Genomic DNA, 21,946 nt, shown 5'->3' with positions numbered 1-21,946 from the left:
TTTACCATAAAAATACTAATGGCAAATGCTTATCACTCACGTCTGTGTGTCAGGCACTGTTCTGGTGCTTTATGTTCATTAACCATTTTCAGTAAATAGTGTTATCCTTCCCATAAAACAAATAAAGAAAGAGAGGCTTAGAGAGGGGAAGTCAGTTGCCCCGGTCATGCAGTTGATAAGTGATGGACTTCAGCAGGATCTAACCCAAGGCAGTCTGATCCCAGAGCTCCAGGCTCTTCATTCACTCTGTCCCTCCTCCCACCTTCCAGCCGCAAATAGACTCCAGCGTGTGTTGTCCTCTCTGTGCGCCAGGAACAGAGGCCACTCAAGCAGCCATTAGGTTATGGAGATGATGGGCAATCACACTGAAGGACAGTTTTGCTTAAAAGTGGTAGAAGAAATAGGTTAAAGTAAGTGGGAAATGAGGTAGGCTCATTAGCTACACAAATAATCTTCACAACTCAAAGCTTGAATATTTTCAGTTTTCAGTTGGTGTGTCGTCACTATTTCATATGCAGTAAATATTCTCTCTTCTTTTTCACTATAAGAGCAACATCATTTTTCAGTTTCCACAAGCTGGATTCAAGTAGATCCCCCAAATCCTTAAACATCTGTGATTGTTGGCATACAAATGGTCGAAGTAGTTGATCGTCTTCCTAAAAGAAAAAGTGAAAAAATGATAGTGATAGACTTTGTGTCATGACAGTAGAAGTCTTGTGTGTGAGGGGTACCCAGCAAGCTTTCCCTCTGGGACAGAAACCTGCCTTGGAAAGTTGCCAGCAGAGGCACTGAGTCACCTAGGAGCAGCTTTGTTTCAGAAAGGCTTCCCGAATGACCCTTACCTACTGCCAGTAGGGAAAACTGGTGAGATCATTCAGATCTTTTCAATGGGAATGTTACATATGTCTTTTAATACTGTAGAAGGAGGATTAAGGAGCCAGTGGGTGTCAGCTTCTCCCATGGGCAGGGTTTTGCCGATGCTTCCCCTAACCTGTGGAGGCAAGTCCCTCTGAGAACTGGGGTGCTCTGGGGCAGAGTGCTGGAGACAAATGGTGGAGGAGGTGGTGACGCACTCACTGAAAATGAGAATGGCAGAGAGCAGGCAGTGTGACATGGCAGTGTGTTTTAGTTTGTATTTCCCTGAGTATTAGTGAAATCCTGTTCAGATCCTTTGGCGATTTTTTCTAATGTGTTTTCCAACATATTCTTTCTCTCTCTCTTTTTTTTCTATCGTAAAAGTAATTGTTGGCCAGATGCAGTGGCTCGCACCTGTGATCCCAGCACTTTGGGAGGCCGGGACAGGTGGATCACAAGGTCATGAGTTTGAGACCAGCCTGGCCAATATGGTGAAACCTGGTCTCTACTAAAAATGCAAAAATTAGCCAGGCGTGATGGTGCATGCCTGTAGTCCCAGCTACTCGGGAAACTGAGGCAGATGAATTGCTTGAACCTGGGAGGCGGGGGTTGCAGTGAGCTGAGATCGTGCCACTACACTCCAGCCTGGGCAACAGAGCGAGACTCTGTCTCAAAGAAAAAAATGATAATTATTTAATTTGAACACTAATGGTTGCTCAACAATACTATTATATTTTCCAGGCTGTGGTTTATTTGAGACTTTGTTTATGGTGTCTTTAACCGGTTATTCTTTTTTATTGGGAGATACCGAGGCCTAGTTAAAGTGAACACACCTGCTCTGGAGAGCCCACCGCCTCAAGCTCCTCTTGTCACACCTTCTCTCCCTATCCCAGAAGGAACTGCTAGCCTGACTTGTGTGGTAATCATTTTCTTGCCTTTCTGAATAGTTTTGCCACCTGGACTATATCCCTGAACAGTGTATTTTACCCGTCTTTGAATGTTTATAGACTCATATTGGATGTCATCTTTTGTAACTCGGTTTCCATCACTGTGGGAACACTATTCTTGTTGCCTGTGGCTGTTGTTCATTTTCATGGCGATGTAGTGTTATACAGTGTAGAGGGGGCCAAAACTGACCCATCTTCTGGGAACATACATTAGGGATGATTCCAGTTTGGGGCTGTTATGGGAGGGTCTTATGAACAGCAGTGCACATAAACTAAGATTTCTGTAGTCTTTTTCAGCTGACCTGTCATCTGAACCACAGAAGTGATTTGAGTAACTCTCAATTCTTTGAGGAATGGTGTGTTACTAGTATCATCCTAGATATAGCTTATTTCATGTCAGATGCCTTAGTGCAGTAGGTTCTCAAACTTTCAGGCAGAATCATGGAGAGGGTTTGTTGAAATGCATGTTACTAGGACTCACATCCAGAGATTCTGATTCAGTAGGTCTGGGGAGGGCCCTGGAATTTGCATTTCTAACCGGCTCCTAGATGCTGCTGAAGCTACTTTGACTCTCTGCCTGAGGGAGGGCATTAGGGCTTAAATCTCAGCAGAACCAGTTCACCTTGTGAAGGAAGGAAGAGTTGAATTGCATGCTTCTAGGTTATAGTATCTTCAGCTTTTAATAGGTAAATGCCAAGTGATTTTAAATTGGTTGTACCAGTTTATACTCCTTTCAGCCATACATGAGAGTTTGTTATTTCATATCTTCACCAAAACTTGATATTGTCAGGCTTTTTAATTTTTTTGCCAGTATGGAAGGTTAATAATGGTATCTCATTGTGGTACCAATTAGTATTTATGCAATTAAGCACTTTTCCATATATTTATTGGTATTTTTAATTTTCTCTTTTGTAAAGTTCCTGTTCAAGTATTTTGACCATTTTTTTTTTCCTATCTGGTTGTCTGTTTTTTGTTTTGGTTAGTAGTAGTTCTTTATTTTGTATATAGTTCATTATATGTTAAATGTGTTGCAAAGAACTTTTCCCATTTTTTTTGGCTATTTCATTTTGGACCAAAGTTCACCATTTTAATTTAGATGAATTGATCAGCCTCCCTCTTTAAAGCTAGGGGTGTGTGTGTGTGTATGTGTGCTCCCTCTTTAAAGCTAGGGGTGTGTGTGTGTGTGTGTGTGTGTGTGTGTGTGTGTGTATAATGCATAAGAAATCCTTTTCTACTGTGAGGTTGTAAAGACAGTCTCCTAAAGTCTCTTCTGATGGCATTAGAGGCAGGGCATGGTGGTTTATGCTTGTAATCCCAGCACTTTGGGAGGCTGAGGCCAGAGGATCACTTGAAGCTAGGAGTTCAAGACCAACCTGGGCAACATAAGATACCATCTCTATTTTAAAAATATTTAAATAAATAAAAGCATTAGGGTTGTGCCTTCTACATTTAGCTCCTTAATTCTCACCTGAAGTTGATTTCTGGGATAGCTTTAGATGGGAATCCAGTTTTATTTTTCCCCTTACATACTTCTAATTCTCCTAGCACTGTATATTGAAAAGTCCATCCTTGCCACATTGATTTGCAGTTCCACTTGGTTGTATATCAAGTCTGTAGTCCTGAATAAATCTGTTTCTGAGCCTTCTTGGGTTATCTTATCTACCTTTGGGCCAACTCTCTGTTACAGTCATTCGAATGAAATGCTGATATCAGGTAGGGCAAGTCTTTCTGCCTTGTTCTTGGATCTTGGCCTCATCTTGGCTAGTTTTTGCTTTCGCAGTTCCATACAAATTGTAAAATTATCTTGTTAGGTCCTGTTAGATTTGGTTAGAATTATGCTGACTTTTGGGGGAGAACTGACAGATTTACAATAACAAATCTTCCCAACCATGGAGACATAGCAGTTTCTCTCTTTATTTATATTCTTTTAAACATCTCTCAAGCAAGTTTTAAAATTTTCTCCATATAACCCTTACATATTTTATGTCAGCTATAGGCCTAAGTATTTTCATATATTTGATGCAATTATAAATGGTATCTTTTATTTTAAAAATAATTTTCTGCTTGCTGCTGTTACATTCAAATACAGTTAATTTTTAAGTCTTGATTTTGTATCCAGCAATTTTGCAATTTATCTATAAATTCTTGGGGATTTCCTGTCTATACAAGCACGTCATCTGGGGATAATACTAGAGGCAGCACGGTGTGGAGGGAAGAGTATAGACTGGGAAACAGCACCGGTGGGGTCTAGACCTCCACCCTGCCACTCATGAGTTGTGTGTCCTTAGATACATTATGTAACCTCTCTTGTACCTTGGATTCATGAACTGTAAAATAAGGCTAATAACAGTACCTGCCTCATAGGGTTGTTGTGAGAATTGAGTCAGTAAAAGCACTTAGTGTTACATAAGTGTACGCTATTATTGTAATTACTTTTCTTTCCCTTTCCAATGCTTATACTTTATATTTCTTGCCTTGCTGCACTGGCTAGAAGCTAAAGGACGGAGGTAAAGAAAGCTGGTTTCCCTGGCCCCCTGATCTGAAAGGAAAAGCTTTCAGTCATTCATCACTAAGCATTTTATCCAGTGTGTGTGTCTAAGATTGCCTTTATCAGATTAAGGAATGTGCACTTTATTCCTAGTTTGCCAAGAACTTTTCTTGTTACAGGACGTTTAATTTTGTCACATGCTTTTTCTGCATCTGTCAAAGTAATCAAATTATTTTCTCTTATAATCTCTTAATATGATGAATTGCATTTGGTTTTATAATGATAAATGGGGTAGTCTGTATATTATATTGTAAAGTGAATGGATAACAATCCTGCAGTGATCTGGTTCCATGGTTGCATGGAGCCAGCCAGTTGTGCCCTAAAATAAAAAGGTCAGAGCAAAGCCGGATGGCGGCCTGAGAATTGCTTTTGCAATTCCATATAGTTGCCGTAGATCCACGCCTACAGAGCAAGTCAAGCACAGCCGCCTCCACTTGCTCTTCTGCTTCAAGATACACGTCTCCAAGCTCAGGAAATACATCAAATGTCTCAGTTTGATGGGAAGGAATTCTGTTTGCTCCCAGGATTCCGGTTACTTACAGGAGGTTTGTACTGCCTGAGTCTGAAAAGCTGCCCTCTTGCCGTGTTCATGCTTTGGTAGAACACCTTGAGAGCCTTGGCAAATTCTCGGCCATAGCTGGCTTGCTGTGTACACATGTGGCTCATCTCTCTGGCTGATGGCAGTTGCGCTGTCATCCCGCTTATCTTCAGAGTGTTGGAAGGCTTATGGGCTGAGGTGGAAAGAAAAGGTAACATTTATTTATGCATCTATTTCTTGAGGCATCTCTATATTTATTTATTTTGGTGGCATTCTATGACGTCAGCAGTTATCAGGCACCAGTTTGGATCTACCCAAAGGAGATCTCACAGGGCAGAAGAAAAAAAATGTCCTGCATTTTTTGTTTATGAAACAAGATATGAATTAACTCATTTAAAAGTTTGTTTCTTAAAAGACAAATACACATCCCCAATGTAGGAGTCCAGGGGTAAGCTAAACAGCCAAGAGTTGAGCAGTCCCTTACCTTGACCAGAAGCAGTTTTCGCAAGTGATTCTTTGAGAAGCACGTTCTCCTCTCAGAGGGCTCTGTTAATGTTTCTGAGCAGTTCTGTCTCCTGCTCAAACTTGAACAGCTTCAGATAAAGTTCTGGTACGTGGTTTGATGCAGCCTACGAAAAAGCTTGTCAGCTTAGTCTTTTGTTGTATCATCTGCATTTCCTTTGATACTGGCGGTGTTCACTACCATGGGAAAATCAAATGGGATGGGGGCGCGTGTATGGTGAGCAGAGTTAATGCCCCTCAGGTTACATGGGAGTCAATAAAGAAAACGACTGTTAAGGAACGTCAAGCAGCTGTCATTAGAGATTTTCTAGCCACCTGTGATGCCTATTTTAACGTCATATGTACACGCCTGGCCTGTTTCCTTCACAGTGGAAATTTTCTTGGTGTCTACCAGGATATGGCCTTTACCTGTGACCATGAGGCCCAGCTGATTGCAGCTCAGCTCGGTGCAGCCTTCTGTAGTGGGGAGAGAGGCAATCGAAGAAAGAAATGTCTCAGTTGCCCAACTCCAGTGTCATGTGCGAAGCTGTTAAAGCGTGTGATCACCCTGCAGGACCAGAACCCAGGGGAAAAGATGGCTCTGGCCCTGTGCTGTTAGGACCCTGACCACCCTGTCCTTTACCTCGTCTGCAGCCCTAAATGTATGGCATTATTTCTCATGGAAGAACGGACCACGTGAGAGAATAAGTAAGCAAGGTACCTTGAAGGCCGCATAGGTCAACAATAAGGGCATTTGTCTGCAAATAATTCAGAAACTCCTGAGATGCATTTAAGGCTGTAAATTGGACGGTCTCTTCAATTTGTGGATTCACGCTTTTCCATACAGGTTTGGTATAGTGGTATTTGAAAGGTCATAAATTCTGTACCTGAGAAAAATATAAAACAATTTAAAACCAGAAGGGACACATTTGTAAAGAAGAAGGACAGATGAGCCAGAGATTTACAGCCCATGTGTCAGATAAAAGATGACCTATAATTCTCATGTTTACACATCCAACGTCTTATTTATTCAACATGGATATCATCACTGTATAGACAGTATTCTTTTTTTAAAAAAAAAAAAGGCCAGGCCGGGCACAATGGCTCATGTCTGTAATCTCAGCATTTTGGAAGGCTGAGGCAGGCAGATTGCTTGAGCCCAGGAGTTCAAGACCAGCCTGGGCAACATGGCAAAACACCATCTCTAAAAGATACAAAAACGAGGTGGGTGTGGTGGTGCATGCCGATAGTCCCAGCTGCTCAGGGGGCGGAGCCCAGGAGGCGGAGGCTGCAGTGAGCTGAGATTGCTCCTCTGCACTCCAGCCTGGGCGACAGAGCGAGACTGTCTCAAAAAACAAAAACGGATCTCAATACATCCCTTCTACTTTGATAATCAAAAATTGTTAATTTTCCATGTGAGGTGGTAGTTTGTTTTTTGTTCTACAAAGTCTCCCTTTATTGCCTTTTTTTTTTTTCTTTTTTGAGATGGAGTCTCACTCTGTTGCCCAGGTTGGAGTGCATTTTCGTGATCTCAGCTCACTGCAACCTCCGCCTCACAGGTTCAAGCGATTCTCCTGCCTTAGCCTCCCTAGTAGCTGGGATTACAGGCCCATGTCACTGCACCTGGCTAATTTTTGTATTTTTAGTAGAGATGGGTTTTCACCATGTTGGCCAGGCGGGTCTCAAACTCCTGATCTCAAGTGATCTTCCAGCCTTGGCCTCCCAAAATGCTGGAATTACAGGCATCAGCCCCTGCATCCGCTCTGCCTTGTCTGTTAATATCCTTTTAGCCTAATTAGTTTAAAGACATCCGGTGCTTCTGCCATATCATACAGTCCTTTTGTTTCCAACTACAACTCAAACTGTTGCTTAGATAATACAGTTTTATGAGAGTCTTTCTGATACTTAGAATTTCTACTTCAGTTCTGTAAGAGTTCAGCACACACTGACCCCAGGCCAGAGACCTGGAGGGACATGTGGCTCCTCTATTAAATAGATGAGGAAAAGTTTCAGAGAAACTTCAGAAAATGTTGTGTGATAAGCTCATTTTTAAAACTTGAAGAAAGACTGCACTGCCTCCCCCAGGAGCCGCAGGGCAGGTTGGTGTGTGTGGCTGGGTTCGGTGCAGGCGGGTACCCTATCTGAATGCCCCACTTTGCATCTTCCTTCATCCACTTGATACCAAGGCACCGGACAATGTGAATCTGGAAATCCATCCTCTTGCCCAGCAGCTCCAAAGGGTCAATAACCACATCCTCCTCGCCATGTGTTCTACAAACAGGAGAGGGGAATGTTGGCCTCGGGTTAGGCTGGGTTAAGATTGGCAGGTTAACATAGTGATGTTAAGGGAATTAAATAGAATCCTGAAGAGAGCTAATTTCACTGAAGACAGGATAGGTAGTATCGCCAACAGTGGAGTTCAAAGACACTGGACAAGAGCCCATTACCCTGGCATGTCAAGGTTTAAGATCAGGACCTTCTCAAGGATCTCCCTGCCTGGAGGAAAGAGGAAAATAAACAGCCTCCTGTGATAGATGCACACAGACGTGGATGCCAAACTCGCACTGAAGATTTAGGGAGGTCCCAGGGGACAGAGTGGGAAAGGCAGCCAACTGCCCAGATGCAGACTCTCAAGCTGTCATCTTGCTTTTCCTTGGTTTCTTTGTAGTCCAGAGACAACCCCAGGCCTATCAGCTCAGAAACTGACGGGCAGCTTTCCAACAAGGGACCACTGTCATATCAACCAGGCTGTCCAAGTCTGAAACCTATAAACCGGACTGCTACTTTATTAATTTCAACAGGAAATACAACTTGCTGGGCAGCCTGGAAGCTCCAGGTAGCCAAATGACCAGAGAGATGCTTGGAGTAAAGACAGTGAATTGCTGGTCAGCTTGGCTTCTTGGTCATGGAACCTTGAGGTTCTCTTCTTGAGCGGATTTCTTCCTCAGGAAATAAAAAGGTTGCACTGAGTGCCCGTGGTGGCTGTGGCCTTGGCACTCAGACCAGGCTCCCTGCCAGCCCCTTGACTTAGGATTGCTAAAAGACTTGGCCTTTTGTAAAAACTGTGGTCTAAAGAAGAAAAATACTCAGATGAGTATTCAGAGAGGACATAAAGGGTAATGAGGCGACATTTAGGACAGAGCTGATAGCTCAAAACGAAGCCTGTGCCCACAGAAAGGTCAGGCGACAGCACAGAATGAGGTCAGGCATCGCAATCCCTACCTGGAGAAAAGCGGGGAGCTGGAAAATCGGCTGCTACTTCTGGCTCTTGAAGCAGGTGGGGCCTTCAGCATGGGAAGCATCCTACGTGGCAGATGCCAGGCTCACAGGCCAGGAGGGAGTGTGGCTGGGGAGGCCCTGCAGCCCGCTTGGCTTCTCTCCTGAGGGTCTGTTGTTTGGAACCCACCCAGCTCTTTTGGTTTTGTCCAAGGCTCCTTCCACTACACCTGCCTCTTTGCTAGATGTCTCCCTCATTCCTTCAGTCCCCCCGGGCAGTGCTGGGCTGTCTTGGATGTGGTTGGGCATTCCGGGCCAGCTGATTTGGCCGCTCTAGTAAAAATCAAATTTGTTGCGGCCAAATGGTAAATGAATGAGCTCATTCATTTGTCTTAGGAATGACCTGTTCAGGGTCCCATGTTGACCACCCGGTCAGGAGAACTCAGGCTTGCTCTGGAGTTTCTATGTGTGACTGACCCAGAACTAGGCAAGGGGGAGAAGGAGACACTCACTGTCCTGTGGGGGAGCAGGGTGCCATGCAGATATGCAGCACGGCCTCCTCCAGCCCGTCACAGTTCAGAAACTCCGCCTGCTCCTCCAGCTTCACGCAGTAGGCCAGCGACTGGAGCCAGATGTGAGCTGAGCCCAAGTGGATGACCTCGACAGGATCCCAGAAAAGGTCGTCGTCTTGAGCCACAGGGCTGTCATCTCCATCTAGAAAGTGCTGGTAAAGTTCCTCCATTAGGAATTTCCTATTGATGAACTTGGCTTTTGACCATATCCACACCTAGAAACACAGAGGTAAATCAGCAGTGTTTGAGTTCATCTGCTGCTCTAACAATTTATCGCTCTGATTTTTCCCAGCACGCTCCCTCCATTGACTGGGTTTGGGGTACTCATGACCATACACCACTCTCTCCAAACTTAGCTTTATGAGGTCAAGAATACCATATTCATTCCTGGACCTGCTACTTCAGCACTGCGTGAGCCTAGGAAGTGACTTAGAGGAGATGATGGAGGAGTTAGAAAGCAGGCCGTCTCAGGAGAAATGAAGACTTGGGGATTGCGGTGTGCAGAATGGTCCTCAGAGATGCCCACGTCCTAATCCCCAGAACCTGTGAATATGTTACTTTACATGGCAAATGGAAATTAAGGTTTGTCATCAGCTGACCTTAAAATACGGAGATTAGCCTGGATTTTCCAGGTGGCCCTAATGAAATCACAGGGGCCTTCAGTGTGGCAGAGAGAGGCAGAAGAGAGGGTCGGAAAGAGCTGACAATGCCTGTGGGGTCAGAGAGCCGCCATGTGGTGGCTCTGAAGGTGGAGGGAGGTGGCCCTGAAAGCTGGAAAGGGCCGGGAAACAGCTGCTCTTCCTCAGGCCCAGACAGCAGCACAGCCCTGTGGACACCTTGCTTTTAGCCCAGCGAGACCCAGTTTGGACTTCTCATCTGTAGAACTAGAAGGTAGTAAATTTGTGTCATTTAATGAGCCTGGTAATTCATTAATAGCAGCCATGGAAGATGATGCGGGGTAGTTAGTCTGGAGAAGAGCTGAGAAGTGGCTCCCCCGCCATGACTGGAGTGCACACACAGCCACATGCAAAGGAGATACTCGTCACAGCCCTGCTAGCCGAGCACAGCGGGCATTCTGAGCTCCCTTCTGCAGAGGCCCTGGCAGGTCTCATTCCTCGTTCAGGAGTGCACACCCAGCGGACAGCAAATCCAGGACAAGAGCCTGCGCTGTCTTCCTCTTCACTGGGTGAGGACGGGGCCGCTGTCATCACTGGCTCTGGAGAGGGACGAAACCTGAAGCCACAGGATTCCAGTTAGGTAGTTTTTAGACCATAGATGTCAGGTAGAACTAGCAACTCCTTTTCTGGGCAACTTGAAAAGCAAAAACAGAAATCAACAGATAAATCATTCTCTGTATGTATGATGTATCTTCATAAAAAGGACACTCTACTCTGGAAACAGATTGCAGCCTTTTCTGTTGGCCTCAGAGTGAAGAACCATAGTTCTCTCCTAGAGGCAGCACCACAGTGAAATAAGAATGTGGGGCGGCAGGGAACAGCAGGAGCTCTAGTCATTGTGGTTTTTCTGTTTGTGTGTGTTTCTTTTCTTTTTAAGACATGTGTTCTCCCTCTGTCACCCAGGCTGAAACGCAGTGGCCCAGTCATAGCTCACTGCAGCCTCGAACTCCTGAGCTCTGTCGGCCCTCCAGCTTCAGCCTGAGTAGCTGTCTGGTTTTTCTTAAAGACTTTAGGCTAGGGAACTAAGATCATGGGAATCTAGGTGATACATGAATTCACTGCCTCATTACCTGTGTATATCGGACCATGGGCCTGGTGTCAGTTAAAACTGTATGTCATCCTTGGGCTGAGGAGGAAGCAGGTCAGCGGTGCTCCAGGACAGGCTGGGAGCCCAGGTTGACTCCCTCCTGCTCCCAGGTGGGCTCTGCAGGCTCCGAGGTCCCTGGCGGGATGTGCTGCTCACCCGAGCCAACAGCTCTTGGGTGAATTCTGCTGAAAAGTAACCGCAAGCTGGCAGCATTTCAAGGTCGGAAAACCCTCCCAGGCCTCACACGGAGCCCTGGTTTCCTCCTGAGCTTGTCCGTGATGTGACTCCAACAGTTGCACAAAACTGCACATGGACACTGCGTCTTCCCTGAGTGCTACAGCAGCAACCACAGTTCACATGGTGGGTGGGAGGATAGGTGAGCACTTACGGGGTCAGCCAACAAAGTGCCACTCGTGTCTGTAGCTGGGACCCACAGCTGTCTGCTGGCCATCTGGCCATCTAGTCTTCAGAGGTGCCTGTCCTGCGTGCACTGCACACGTCTCTGCACCATGTCACAGAGACCCCCAGACTACAGCCTTTCTGAGGCCTCCTGAGGAGAGCAGGGCTTCATCTGAGGAAAGGTCACTGGTACTAAGCTTACCTGTGTTTTTGCAACAGGGTCTTGCTCTGTCTCCCAGGCTGGAGTGCAGTGGCATGGTCACAGCTCACTGCTGCCTCGACCTTGTCAGGCTCAGGTCATTCTCCACCTCAGCCTCCCCAGCAGCTGGGGCTACAGGTGCTCACCATCATACCCAGCTAATTTTGTATTTTTCGTAGAGATGGGGTTTCACCACGTTGCCCAAGCTGGTCTCAAACTCCTGAGCTCAAGTCATCCACCACCTCGGCCTCCGCAGATCCTGGGATTACAGGTGTGAGCCACCATGCCGGGCCTTCTCTTACTTGTTTCAATGTAAAAATGGACAGCCTTGATGATGGCAGATTGGTAAGGTTCATATCTTCATGAGAAAAAAAACCCAGACTGTGCAGCCCCCTTGAAAGAGAGCCTGCTGTGTAAATGGAAGCCACCCTATCAGACAGCTACTGTGCAGGTGACAGGATGCTGGCTGAGGGAAAATGACATTGCAGAATGAATCCAGCCCTCAGCTCTCCCATGCAGTTCTCCCAGTGATAATGTGAAAACACCATCTTCTGCCCTGTTTTGGAAATGACAGGCAGGCTGTCATGAGCGCCTTCGTGTGCGCTCAGTAATCCTGCTAGCAACAGTTTAAAAGGCGATTTTCCCACTTGCCTTAGACTATAATACAAAATAAACAGAAGAGCATGGAAAAGGGACTTTTAGAATTACAATTTTTCTTAAGACAGGAAACTGCCAAGCCAACTTCTGGGGAAGCCTGGCCCAAGAGAGGCACACAGACTGTCGGGCATCAGAGCCAGTCTGCGCCAGTGGCTTTTGCTGGAAAAAGAGAAAAATGAAAAGCACAAACACACTGAGGGGTCCCTCGCGAGGCCTCATGGAACATGGAGAAGTCCAGTCTGACTCCCCAGGAAGTCACACAGACCTGCATGAAAGGGGCCGGTCTCTGAGGAGCTGGGTTCCAGGAGGATCCTGGCTCAGTTTCCTCCTCGGGGCAGGATTGGCAGCCCCAGCACCTAGAGCACGAAACCCTGTGGACAAGGTGGTGGGCACACAGGTGCTGACCACATTGCATGTACATATATGCTTATCATCTTCTCTCATTTCAGTTTTTAAAAGCTTTAAAAAAAAACTGGTCTTGACCCAAAACATTTTGGCAATTTTTGTGCAATGAGCAGAAGAGCAGAAAAGTGAAACTCAGAGAAGCCCCAGTTGCTGAGTAGAGAGGGAGCATCCTGGGGTGGGAGCCGGAGGTGCAGCCTGAGGGCTGCTCCAGACGCCTGGTGTGTGCACAGGGGCACTGCAAGATGGGCCTGCATTTTCTGTTTCCTCCTTTGAGGGCAGACATGGGGAAGCAGGGTCTTAAGTTCCTAAAATGGACGTTCCTGATAGCGGCGTCAAGTGCATCAGCCAGCGAATTGGTGAAAGCCTTTTCTGGAGTCCCTGGAAGTGTGGCGCTTCACATTGCTGCAGAAAGGCAGCTTGTGCGTTCATGTGCACACACACGCACGCCTGCACATACATGCACATATGTACATGGACAGACACCACTACCACTTGGGTAAACTCCCAGGCTCCCTCCTGGTACAAAAGCCTTTGAGTCATATTCAGCTTGACCAGATGCTCAGTGCAGGAAGTTAGGAAGCTCCCAGGAGCTGCTTCTGTGAGGGAAAGGACCCAGGACAGAGAGCAGGAAAGAGGGTCCTCCTGGCCCCCAGAACTCCGGTTCATACTTGGAATACGTTTTGCCTTTCCTGGGTCTCCAGGGCTGCAGCTGGTAAAGGTAGCCTGTGATTGTGGAGCTCACCTCGTGAGTCCTGCGGTTGGTCACCTTCACCATCACCTTCTTCTTTAGGTCATAGCCCCTGGAATCTGATGACGCTAAATTCTTCACCTTCGATTCCATGTGAAGTGCCTGGTAAAAGAAACACTTCTCACTAAATAATCCTACATTCGGCCGGGCACAGTGGCTCACACCTGTCACCCCAGCACTTTGGGAGGCTGAGGTGGATCGCTTGAGCCCAGGAGTTCAAGACTAGTTTCAGCAACATAGCAAAACCCTGTCTCTATAAAAATACAAAAATTAGCCAAGCATGGTAGTGCTGGAGTTTCACTTTTGTTGCCCAGGCGCAGTGCAATGGCTCAATCTCAGCTCACCACAATGTCTGCATCCCAGGTTCAAGTGATTCTCCTGCCTCAGCCTCCCAAGTAGCTGGATTACAGGCATGTGCCACCACGCCCAGCTAATTTTTTTTTTTTTTTTTTTTTTTTTTTTTTTTTTTTAGTAGAGACGGGGGTTTCTCCGTGTTGGTCGGGCTGGTCTTGAACTCTCAGCCTCAGGTAATCCACCCACCTCCGCCTCCCAAAGTGCTGGGATTACAGGCATGAGCCATCATGCATGGCAAGACTTTCTCTAAGAAGGTGTCCCACCCTTGTCCCTTGGATTTCCCACTAAGAGGAAAGACAGACCACCAGATTTTCTCCATCATATCCTAGAACTAACACTTGTAGTCCCTACCAAATTGATTACACCTCTGACAAGGTCCCTGCTGATGTGATTGCAAGTCTTCAGGGAGCTGTCCGCGTCCGCCGCCCGCGTCTTCTCTGTGGCACAGCAGCCATCAGGGTGCCCAGACCCGAGGAGGCCCCAGGACAGTCTGGGATGGCCTGGTCATGGCCAGCAAGAGTTGGTCTGGGATCCCAGTTGCCCTGGTAGGCTGTTGGTGAAAGGAAACCTAGGACTGGGCTGGGTAGTCTGGCTTCTGTCACTAGTTCCCCGAGAGTCCTTGGGAAAGCACCGCCACCCCACGAGGCCTTGAGGTGCTTTCTGCAGCTGACGTCACAGCCCCTGGCTCCAGATAAATTACCTTCTTGAGCTCTTCACTCATTTGATTGGCTTCTGCAACCAGCGGCATGAGTTTGATGTAGTCCTGGAACACAGCCAGGACGCTGGGGTCTGCTTTGCCGTCTCCACCGTCTGCAGCACCTGGTGACGATCACGATGGAGGTGACAGTCAATCACTTGTTCTACTATGAAGGCTCACTGCAGCCTCCGCCTCCCGGGTTCAAGCGATTCTCCTACTTCACCCTCCCCAGAAGCTAGGATTACAGCTGTGTACCACCACACCTGGCTAAGTTTTGTATTTTTAGTAGAGATGGGGTTTTGCCAGGTTGGCCAAGCTGGTCTTGAACTCCTGATCTCAGGTGATCTGCCCACCTCAGCCTCCGAAAGTGCTGGGATTACAGGCATGAGCCATCATGCCAGGCCCATTTTTTTTTTTTTTGAGACCACTATCTCGCTCTGTTGTCCAGGCTGGTGTCCAGTGGCATGATCTCTGCTCATTGCAGCCTCTACCTCCCAGACTCAAGCAATCCTCCCATTTCAGCCTCCTAAGTAGTTGGGACTACAGGTGTGAGCCACCACGTCTGGCTAATTTTTAAATTTTTTGTAGAGATGAGGTCTCACTTTGTTTCCCAGGCTGGGTCTTGAACTCCTGGTTTCAAGCAATTCTCCTGCCTTGGCCCCTCAAGGTGTTAGGATTACAAGCATGAGACACCACCCCCAGGGATCATGTATAAATTTATATGCTTATTCATTCATTCATTCGTTCAACTGCTCATCAAATATCTACATTTAAAAATTATAAGCATGTCATTAAAAAAAAAAAAAAAACCCAGAGGAAAACGATACTGTCTGGCTTCTCCTTATGTAGCTGCTTCTCTCAACCCTTGAATCCTGGCCACAAGCAGGAGGCCCTCTGCCCCCAGTTCTTATTCTTGGTCTCAGGGTCCGTGACCCACAGTGGCTGCAGACTGAGGAGGGTGCGGTGAGGTGAGACCTGGTTGTCTACACAGAAGGCCTGGGACGCATCCTCAAGCTGTGGCTGGCACAGAAAGCGACCTGTTCTTCTCTTATACTTGGGGTGGCTTGAGGAGGGGCTTGTGGAGATTATGGGAGGACCAATCTCCCTCCCAAACCCAGGCTAGTACTGCCTCTAATCAGGACCTCCCAACTCTTTAGGGACCCCTGTCCTGTGGGTGCACACAGTGCCCTTGGCCCTGGGGTCTGACCCCAAACTGCCCACACAGCTGCTGCCTTGCTGAGGACACAGGTCTTCACTAGGGTCTGAGCCAGGGTCTGGGGCTGGTTCATGGCACCACCAGCCCTACCAGCGATATAAGGGCAGTGGCACGGTCAGCCTGGGACCACAGGGTCTCGCTGGTTTGTTTTTAGAAGTCAGGAACTGGTTGGGCACAGTGGCTCACACCTGTAATCCCAGCACTTTGGGAGGCTGAGGCGGGTGGATCATGAGGTGAGGAGTTCAAGACCAGCCTGACCAAAATGGTGAAACCCTGTCTCTACTAAAATTACAAAAAAATTAGCCAGGCGTCGTGGTGGGCACCTGTAGTCCCAGCTACTCGGGAGGCTGAGGCAGGAGAATCGTTTGAACCCGGGAGGCAGAGGTTGCAGTGAGCCAAGATTGTGCCACTGCACTCCAGCCTGGGCAACAAGAGTGAAAAATAAATAAATAAATAAATAAATAAAAATAAAAGTCAATAGCTTCAGCAGAAGAAGAGGAAGGAGGTGAATTTCAAATCCATTTATTTTGCTAAAATTCTGAGCAAAGCACTGTGTTATGGGAAACGGAGGAGCACTCCCGCATACACGCAGGGGGGGGTCTGCTCGCTTTCCACCAGCGTTTGCCTTACGGTGAGCTCAGGCAGAGTGCCGGTGCTGAGCAAGCGTGGGGCCCCTCCAGGAAGCCCGCACATCACAGATCTTGGCAGGGTCCGGCCTCACCTGGATTCTGGGGGAGCTGCCCTGAGCAGGTGAACCGGGGCCTGGGGCAGGAGCGGGGAGGGTGTGCAAAAGCCCTACCTGAGACAGAAAGAGGTGGCCGGCCAGCATCAGCCCTTCTGAAGGCCCTCACCTGGGAGGGTCCAGATTATTGCTGGGGGCTGAGTTGAGGGGAGCAGGGGGGCTTCTGTCTCAGAAGCCCAGGGCTGTGCGTGCTTCTGGGCCACACATTTCCAGCCCAGAGCAGGTGCCCACCGGCTCCTGTCGTGTTAAGCCGCTGTTCTGCCGGCCCAGCAGACCCCTGGGGGCGACCATAGGCCACTCACTGGCTTCCCCAGCTCAGCATTCTTCCCTTACTTGCTGTGCACCCCACTCTCTTATCTGCCCTTTGAACCATCTTTACCCTCATTCGTCGGGGAAAGTTTGAGTTTTTTTAACATGCACTCACTCTATATGGAAATTATTCAATTTTGTAAACATTAGACTTTGACAAAACAAATGATTTTCTTAAGGAAAGCAGAGAGATAGAGTGTGAAACCCCTGCTCTCAGATCACCACGGGAGAAGCCGGAGCCAGGCGGGGCCCTCACCCAGCTCGTCCTCGCCCACTCCCTCCGCAGCCGCCCTCTCCAGCTGGAAGAAGTCGTAATCGAACCTGCCGAGGTCCTCACTGCCCTGCTCTGAAGGAAGCCCCACGTACAGGTAGGCACTGTTGGATCCCAAAATAAGGCGGTCCTGGGGAGGAGAGAGTGGGCTCAGGAGGGCATTGAGACCAAGGAGGGTGAGGTGACCTCGCTGTGAGAAGGATCTGAGGAATGTCCTTCCCGCGGGAATCCCCCAGACAGGGAGAGACGCAGACGCAGTGAGGGTGGGTGGCAGCTGGCTCCTGCGTTCACCTTAATCCCACACACTGAGGGTGCAGCTCCCTTGGCCCTGGGAGTCCGTGGGGACCACACAGAGCCAGGCCCTCCTTCCACCCATTTCCAGGCTGGCCCGGGCAAGTACAGCCTCGGCTGCAGGGGACACCAGCCTAACTCAGACGGCGGGTTAGAGACAGCCTCTTCTGAGGGCTGTTGCTCAAACTGAGCCCTCCTGTGTGGTTAAGTCTGGATGAGGCAGAGACAGCAGCTGCAAAACCACAGGAAGGGCAGTGTGGCCAGAAAAAGGCCGAGGAGGTCCCTGAGGGGGCTTTGCAGAAGGGGAGTGGCCAATCCCAATTTGCCTGTCCTGTCTGAAACGCTCTGGCCACCAGGGAGGGGAGAGGGCTGCAGGTGGGCTGGCAGGAGCCCGGGGTTGGCAAAGTGGGCAGGAAGAGGTGCTGCTGCTGTTGGTGAGATGCGTGTGGCCCCAATCAGTGACAGGATCTTAGAAAAATAGAAAATGTCACAAAACATTAGAGCTGGAAGGGACCTTGGAGGACACCTAGTTCAGCCCGCCTTGTTTTCCAGGAGAGGGCAAAGAAGGCAAGTGACTTCCCAAGAGCATCCAGCGTCAAGAGCAAGCCTCTCCCTCCAGCAGCTGTGCCTTGAGGCCACGGTAGGAGGCCTGCCCGGTGGGAACGCCCCGCCCTGCCACGCCTGTGATGCGGGCACCTCACATGGCCATCCCCCCCCACCAGCTGTGAGCCCTCAGGGAAGTTTACCAAATGCTGCAGCTTTGTCCTGGTGGTGATGGGCACCCCGTTAACGGCAACCTTGCATTCGCTGTGTGGAGTGATTCCTAGAAACTCACCCCAGACCTTGAATTGTGATAGCATTTGAAGCAGCCTGGCCAGCGTCACAGGAACCTGAAAAGAATTAGAGTATAATTTATTGTCAAAATCAGACGCTTTCCAAATTTGACCTTAAAAAGTTAACATGGCTGATGTTTTGGAAGTGACATTTTCTCTGCAGTGAGATGGTATAAAGGGATTTTTCCAATTGGGATTTTCAATCATAATGGTACTTAGACATAATTTTCTTTCTGCCTCTTGTGTGTGTGAGGGAGAGGAGTTCCTAACTTTTAAAAAGTTCCGCCTTCTTCGTGGGCATTCTGGAGAAAGAACCCACTATGTCTAGGCCTTAGGAGACCGCTGAATACTAGAGAGGCCACAGGAGAGGGTCTGGTGTTTGAAGCTCCATGCAGACAGCGTCACAGCTGCTTCCGGGCAGCCTCGCGCCCCCAGCCCCACATCCCCACGGCCATTCTGCACGGAGCCCTCGGGGCTATCTTGGGGCGCACAGCAGGGGAGGGGAGGTCGGGGTGCCTTCGGTTCTGGGCGCTGTGTTCCACCCTGCTCAGCACTCATTTAGGTCAGGAAGACAGCTCAGGGGCTGATTCCCTCCTTAGAAACTGCTAAACAAAAATGTAACAAGAACCTGCCTGATGACAGATGAATGAAATGTGGTGTGTACACCCCAGGGGATGTTGTTCAGCCCTCAGGAGGAAGGAAAATCTCACACACGCTGCACGGAGGCACTGAGGACATTCTGCTGAGGGCAGAAGCCCGTCAGGAAAGCGTGAAGAGGTCCTTGTCTGAGGTCTTCCCCGTCATCAAAGGCACAGAGACAGGAGGTAGGACAGTGGCTGCGGGCCGGAGTGGGAGGGGCAGCTCGCCTTTGTGGGCACAGAGTTTCAGTTTGGGAAGATGAATATGTCCTGCACGTGGATGGTGATGACAGTCATGCAAGATCAGTGTACCTAATGCCACTGACCATCTTAAAATGGTTAAAACGGTGAGCTTCATGTATATTTTACCAAAATAACAAATATTTAAAAAACAAGAAAGAAACATGCCTGTGGGGCAAGAAGCAAGAGCAGGGTGGGGACAGGGCAGAGGGAGGACAGGGACAGGGCAGGGGGAGGGGAGAGCAGGGGGAAGGCAGGGGGAGGGTAGGACAGAGGGAGGGCAGGGGGAGGGTAGGGCAGGGGAAGGGCAGAGCAGGGGCAGAGAGAAGACAGGGGGCCAGCTGAGTCTTAAATGAAGTGCTTGAGGACCCCGGTGAGCTGTGGGTCCTCATTGACGTTAAGAAGGCGAGGGAAGGTCTGCATCATCTGCAATTGGGTCACCAGTATTTCTTTCCTGTCTCTGCACCTTGTCAACCCACCTGGGGAGGGGGGAAGGCTGAGTGGGCTGGGGCGTTGCTGATGGCGGGGTGGGGTCTCAGGCGGGCCGGTGGTCAGGAGTCTGAGTACATTTGGATGGGAGGGTTCCCAGGCATTGTCTCCCCAACCCTCCCCAGCTGCCTGGATGCCCCACTCTGGTCCCCACCTGGGCAGCCCCTCCCCAGGACTCCATGCAGCCTCTCATTCTCCCAAAGTCCTGCTGCTGGCTGAGAATCAGACGTTGGTGGCAAAAAGTGGGGTGTGCCATGAACCCTTGCCTGGGTAACTGAATGCACGCCAGGTACATTCTTTCACACAAGGGTTAATGGGTATTGTGGCATACCCACTGGAATTGAGAGTCTTGCTGCTTCGATACCGGACACTCGGGCCAATTTCACCTCAATAGTTTTATTTTACCCTTTTATCCATCTCATTTTAATCGTTAATGAGCATAAAATGATATATATGTTTATGCTGCCAGGCTGAAATCTAGCGCCTTTACCTATCACAGAGGTTCTCGATAATTGTGCACATTGGAATCACCTGGGGTGCATTGGCGCCGACTGTGCCCAATGATTCTGGTTTCTGTGGCTGGGCGGAGCCCTGTCACCAGGTGGCTGTGATGCACAGCCGCGTGGAGCTCTGCCCGGAGGGGGTGGAGCTCTGCCCGGAGGGGGTGGAGCTCTGCCCGGAGGGGGTGGAGCTCTGCCCGGAGGGGGTGGAGCGCTGCCCGGAGGGGGTGGGGCTCTGCCCGGAGCGGGTGGCCAACCCTCCACTGGCTTCCAGCACCATCTCACCGCAGGAAGCCCTCAGGACAGACGTCAGGTGGCCACTGTCCAAATTCGGTGAGGAAAAACGTCCTGGGAGAAACTGACCTCAAAATGAAAATGAGGCTGGGCGCAGTGGCTCACGGCTGTAATCCCAGCACTCTGGGAAGCTAGGGAGGATCGCCTGAGCCCAGGAGATCTGAGGCTCTTATGAGGGTGATCACACCTCTGCACTGCTGCCCAGGTGACAGAGCGGACCCTCATCAAATACTAAATAAACAAAATGGCGATGAAAATGACCATATTAAATACAGGGCTGCTGTTCCTGACAACTGCAAGTGAGTCTACATTTATTTCAAAGTAAAATATTTTTTTAAAGGATAGAACCACAATATCCTGGACAAAGCCCAGTGCCCCCGCCCTGCACCCCGGCTACCCCCCCGATTCTAATCCAGGTCATGCCCCTGCCCTGCAACCCGGCTACCCCTCAGATTCTAATCCAGGTCATGTCCCCGCCCTGCACCCAGCTACCCCTCAGATTCTAATCCATGCGCTCCCCGCAGCCTCAGGCTTCGGCCAGGTCATGCCCCCGCCCCTCCGCCCAGTGCTCAGGGCACTGGCCCCTGACTCGGTTTACCTGCCACTCTGGAGTTTCTGCATCTGGGCAGTAGCTCGCCGTTCCCTGCCCTTGCCTCTCTCGTCAGTGTCCAGGTGTTGACCACTGCTTTGTTCCGGATCTTTTTAGCCCTTTCATGCGCAAAGATGGACACACTCGTAGGCTTGGAACCCCTTGCCCGAGCAGCTGCACCCCCAGGGCACATTCAGGTCTCCCCCGGCCCCAGGTGACTTGAGATTTCACATCAGGTCTGGTTCCATTAAGCCATTAAGACCAAAGTGGCTTTAGTCACCTGCACAGTTTAAATAATCACGTGCAGCTCAGCCAGGCAGGGACTCAGCCCCTAACCTGTCCTGGGACCTGAACACACGCAGCCAGTGGGGCTGACTTGGTTAACCTAAGAGCCTGCTCAATACCTGTTGCTGCTGAAATAACTGATGGCCTGGAGGCTGTGGGGACTGCTCCACCATGGGCACCAGCCTGGGCGGAATCTCGGAGGCCTTCTAGGTCACTCCCTTCCTGACGTTGTCGGAGAAAACATGAGGTGCCCCCAAATACTGCATGGGACATACAGTAAAACATTACTTGCACTCTGAAATTTAAATGTAACTGGACACCTTGTATTTTTATTTGCTAAATCTGGCAGCTGAACTTCTTTCGTTTTCCACAGGGGAGTTGGAACTGGGGTTTAACAAGGAGAACCCCGAGTCGTACAGGCTGTGGATACCATTTTTTCTTTCCTCTTATCACATGGTCTCTCCTGTAAAACCTGGAAGCAACAGATTTGCATCTGACAAGCAGGGAGGAAACATTCTGGATACTGCTTAAGACAAAATTCGTTTAGAGATCTGAGCTTGGGCTGGGCACGGTGGCTCATACCTGTAATCCCAGCACTTTGGGGAGGCTGAGGCGGGAGGATCACTTAAGGCCAGGAGTTTAAGACCAGCCTGGCCAACATATCAAGGCTCCATCTCTACAAAATTAAAAAATTAGGCAGGCATGGTGGCTCATGCCTGTAGTCCTAGCTACTCCAGAAAGGCTGAGGTGGGAGGATCACTTGAATTTGGGAGGTTGAGGATGCCATGAGCCATGATCATGCCACTACACTCCAGGCTGGGTGACAGGGTGACACCTTATCTCAAAAAA

General features: G+C 49.1%; 1 protein-coding gene across 1 annotated transcript in view; it reads right to left on the bottom strand.

The window, feature by feature from the left end:
• Positions 1 to 311: 311 nt before the first annotated feature.
• The window catches only part of LOC108306871 (kinesin-like protein KIF28P), a 77,601-nt gene continuing 55,966 nt past the window's right edge, over positions 312 to 21,946 (bottom strand). The window contains 14 exon segments of the mRNA XM_017531962.2: positions 312 to 656; positions 4,891 to 5,081; positions 5,373 to 5,517; positions 5,760 to 5,866; positions 6,111 to 6,248; positions 6,251 to 6,276; positions 7,526 to 7,660; positions 9,118 to 9,392; positions 13,344 to 13,451; positions 14,404 to 14,522; positions 16,924 to 17,068; positions 17,976 to 18,119; positions 19,298 to 19,366; positions 20,829 to 20,963. Of these exon segments, the coding sequence (XP_017387451.1) occupies positions 504 to 656; positions 4,891 to 5,081; positions 5,373 to 5,517; positions 5,760 to 5,866; positions 6,111 to 6,248; positions 6,251 to 6,276; positions 7,526 to 7,660; positions 9,118 to 9,392; positions 13,344 to 13,451; positions 14,404 to 14,522; positions 16,924 to 17,068; positions 17,976 to 18,119; positions 19,298 to 19,366; positions 20,829 to 20,963 (1,890 nt within the window). The 3' untranslated portion in view covers positions 312 to 503.

This window comes from Cebus imitator, unplaced genomic scaffold (assembly GCF_001604975.1).
Source record: "Cebus imitator isolate Cc_AM_T3 unplaced genomic scaffold, Cebus_imitator-1.0 Scaffold75, whole genome shotgun sequence".
Classification (NCBI taxonomy): Eukaryota; Metazoa; Chordata; class Mammalia; order Primates; family Cebidae; genus Cebus; species Cebus imitator.
The sequence above is the reverse complement of the archived record's forward strand: the minus strand, read 5'-3'. Positions and strand labels throughout refer to the sequence as shown.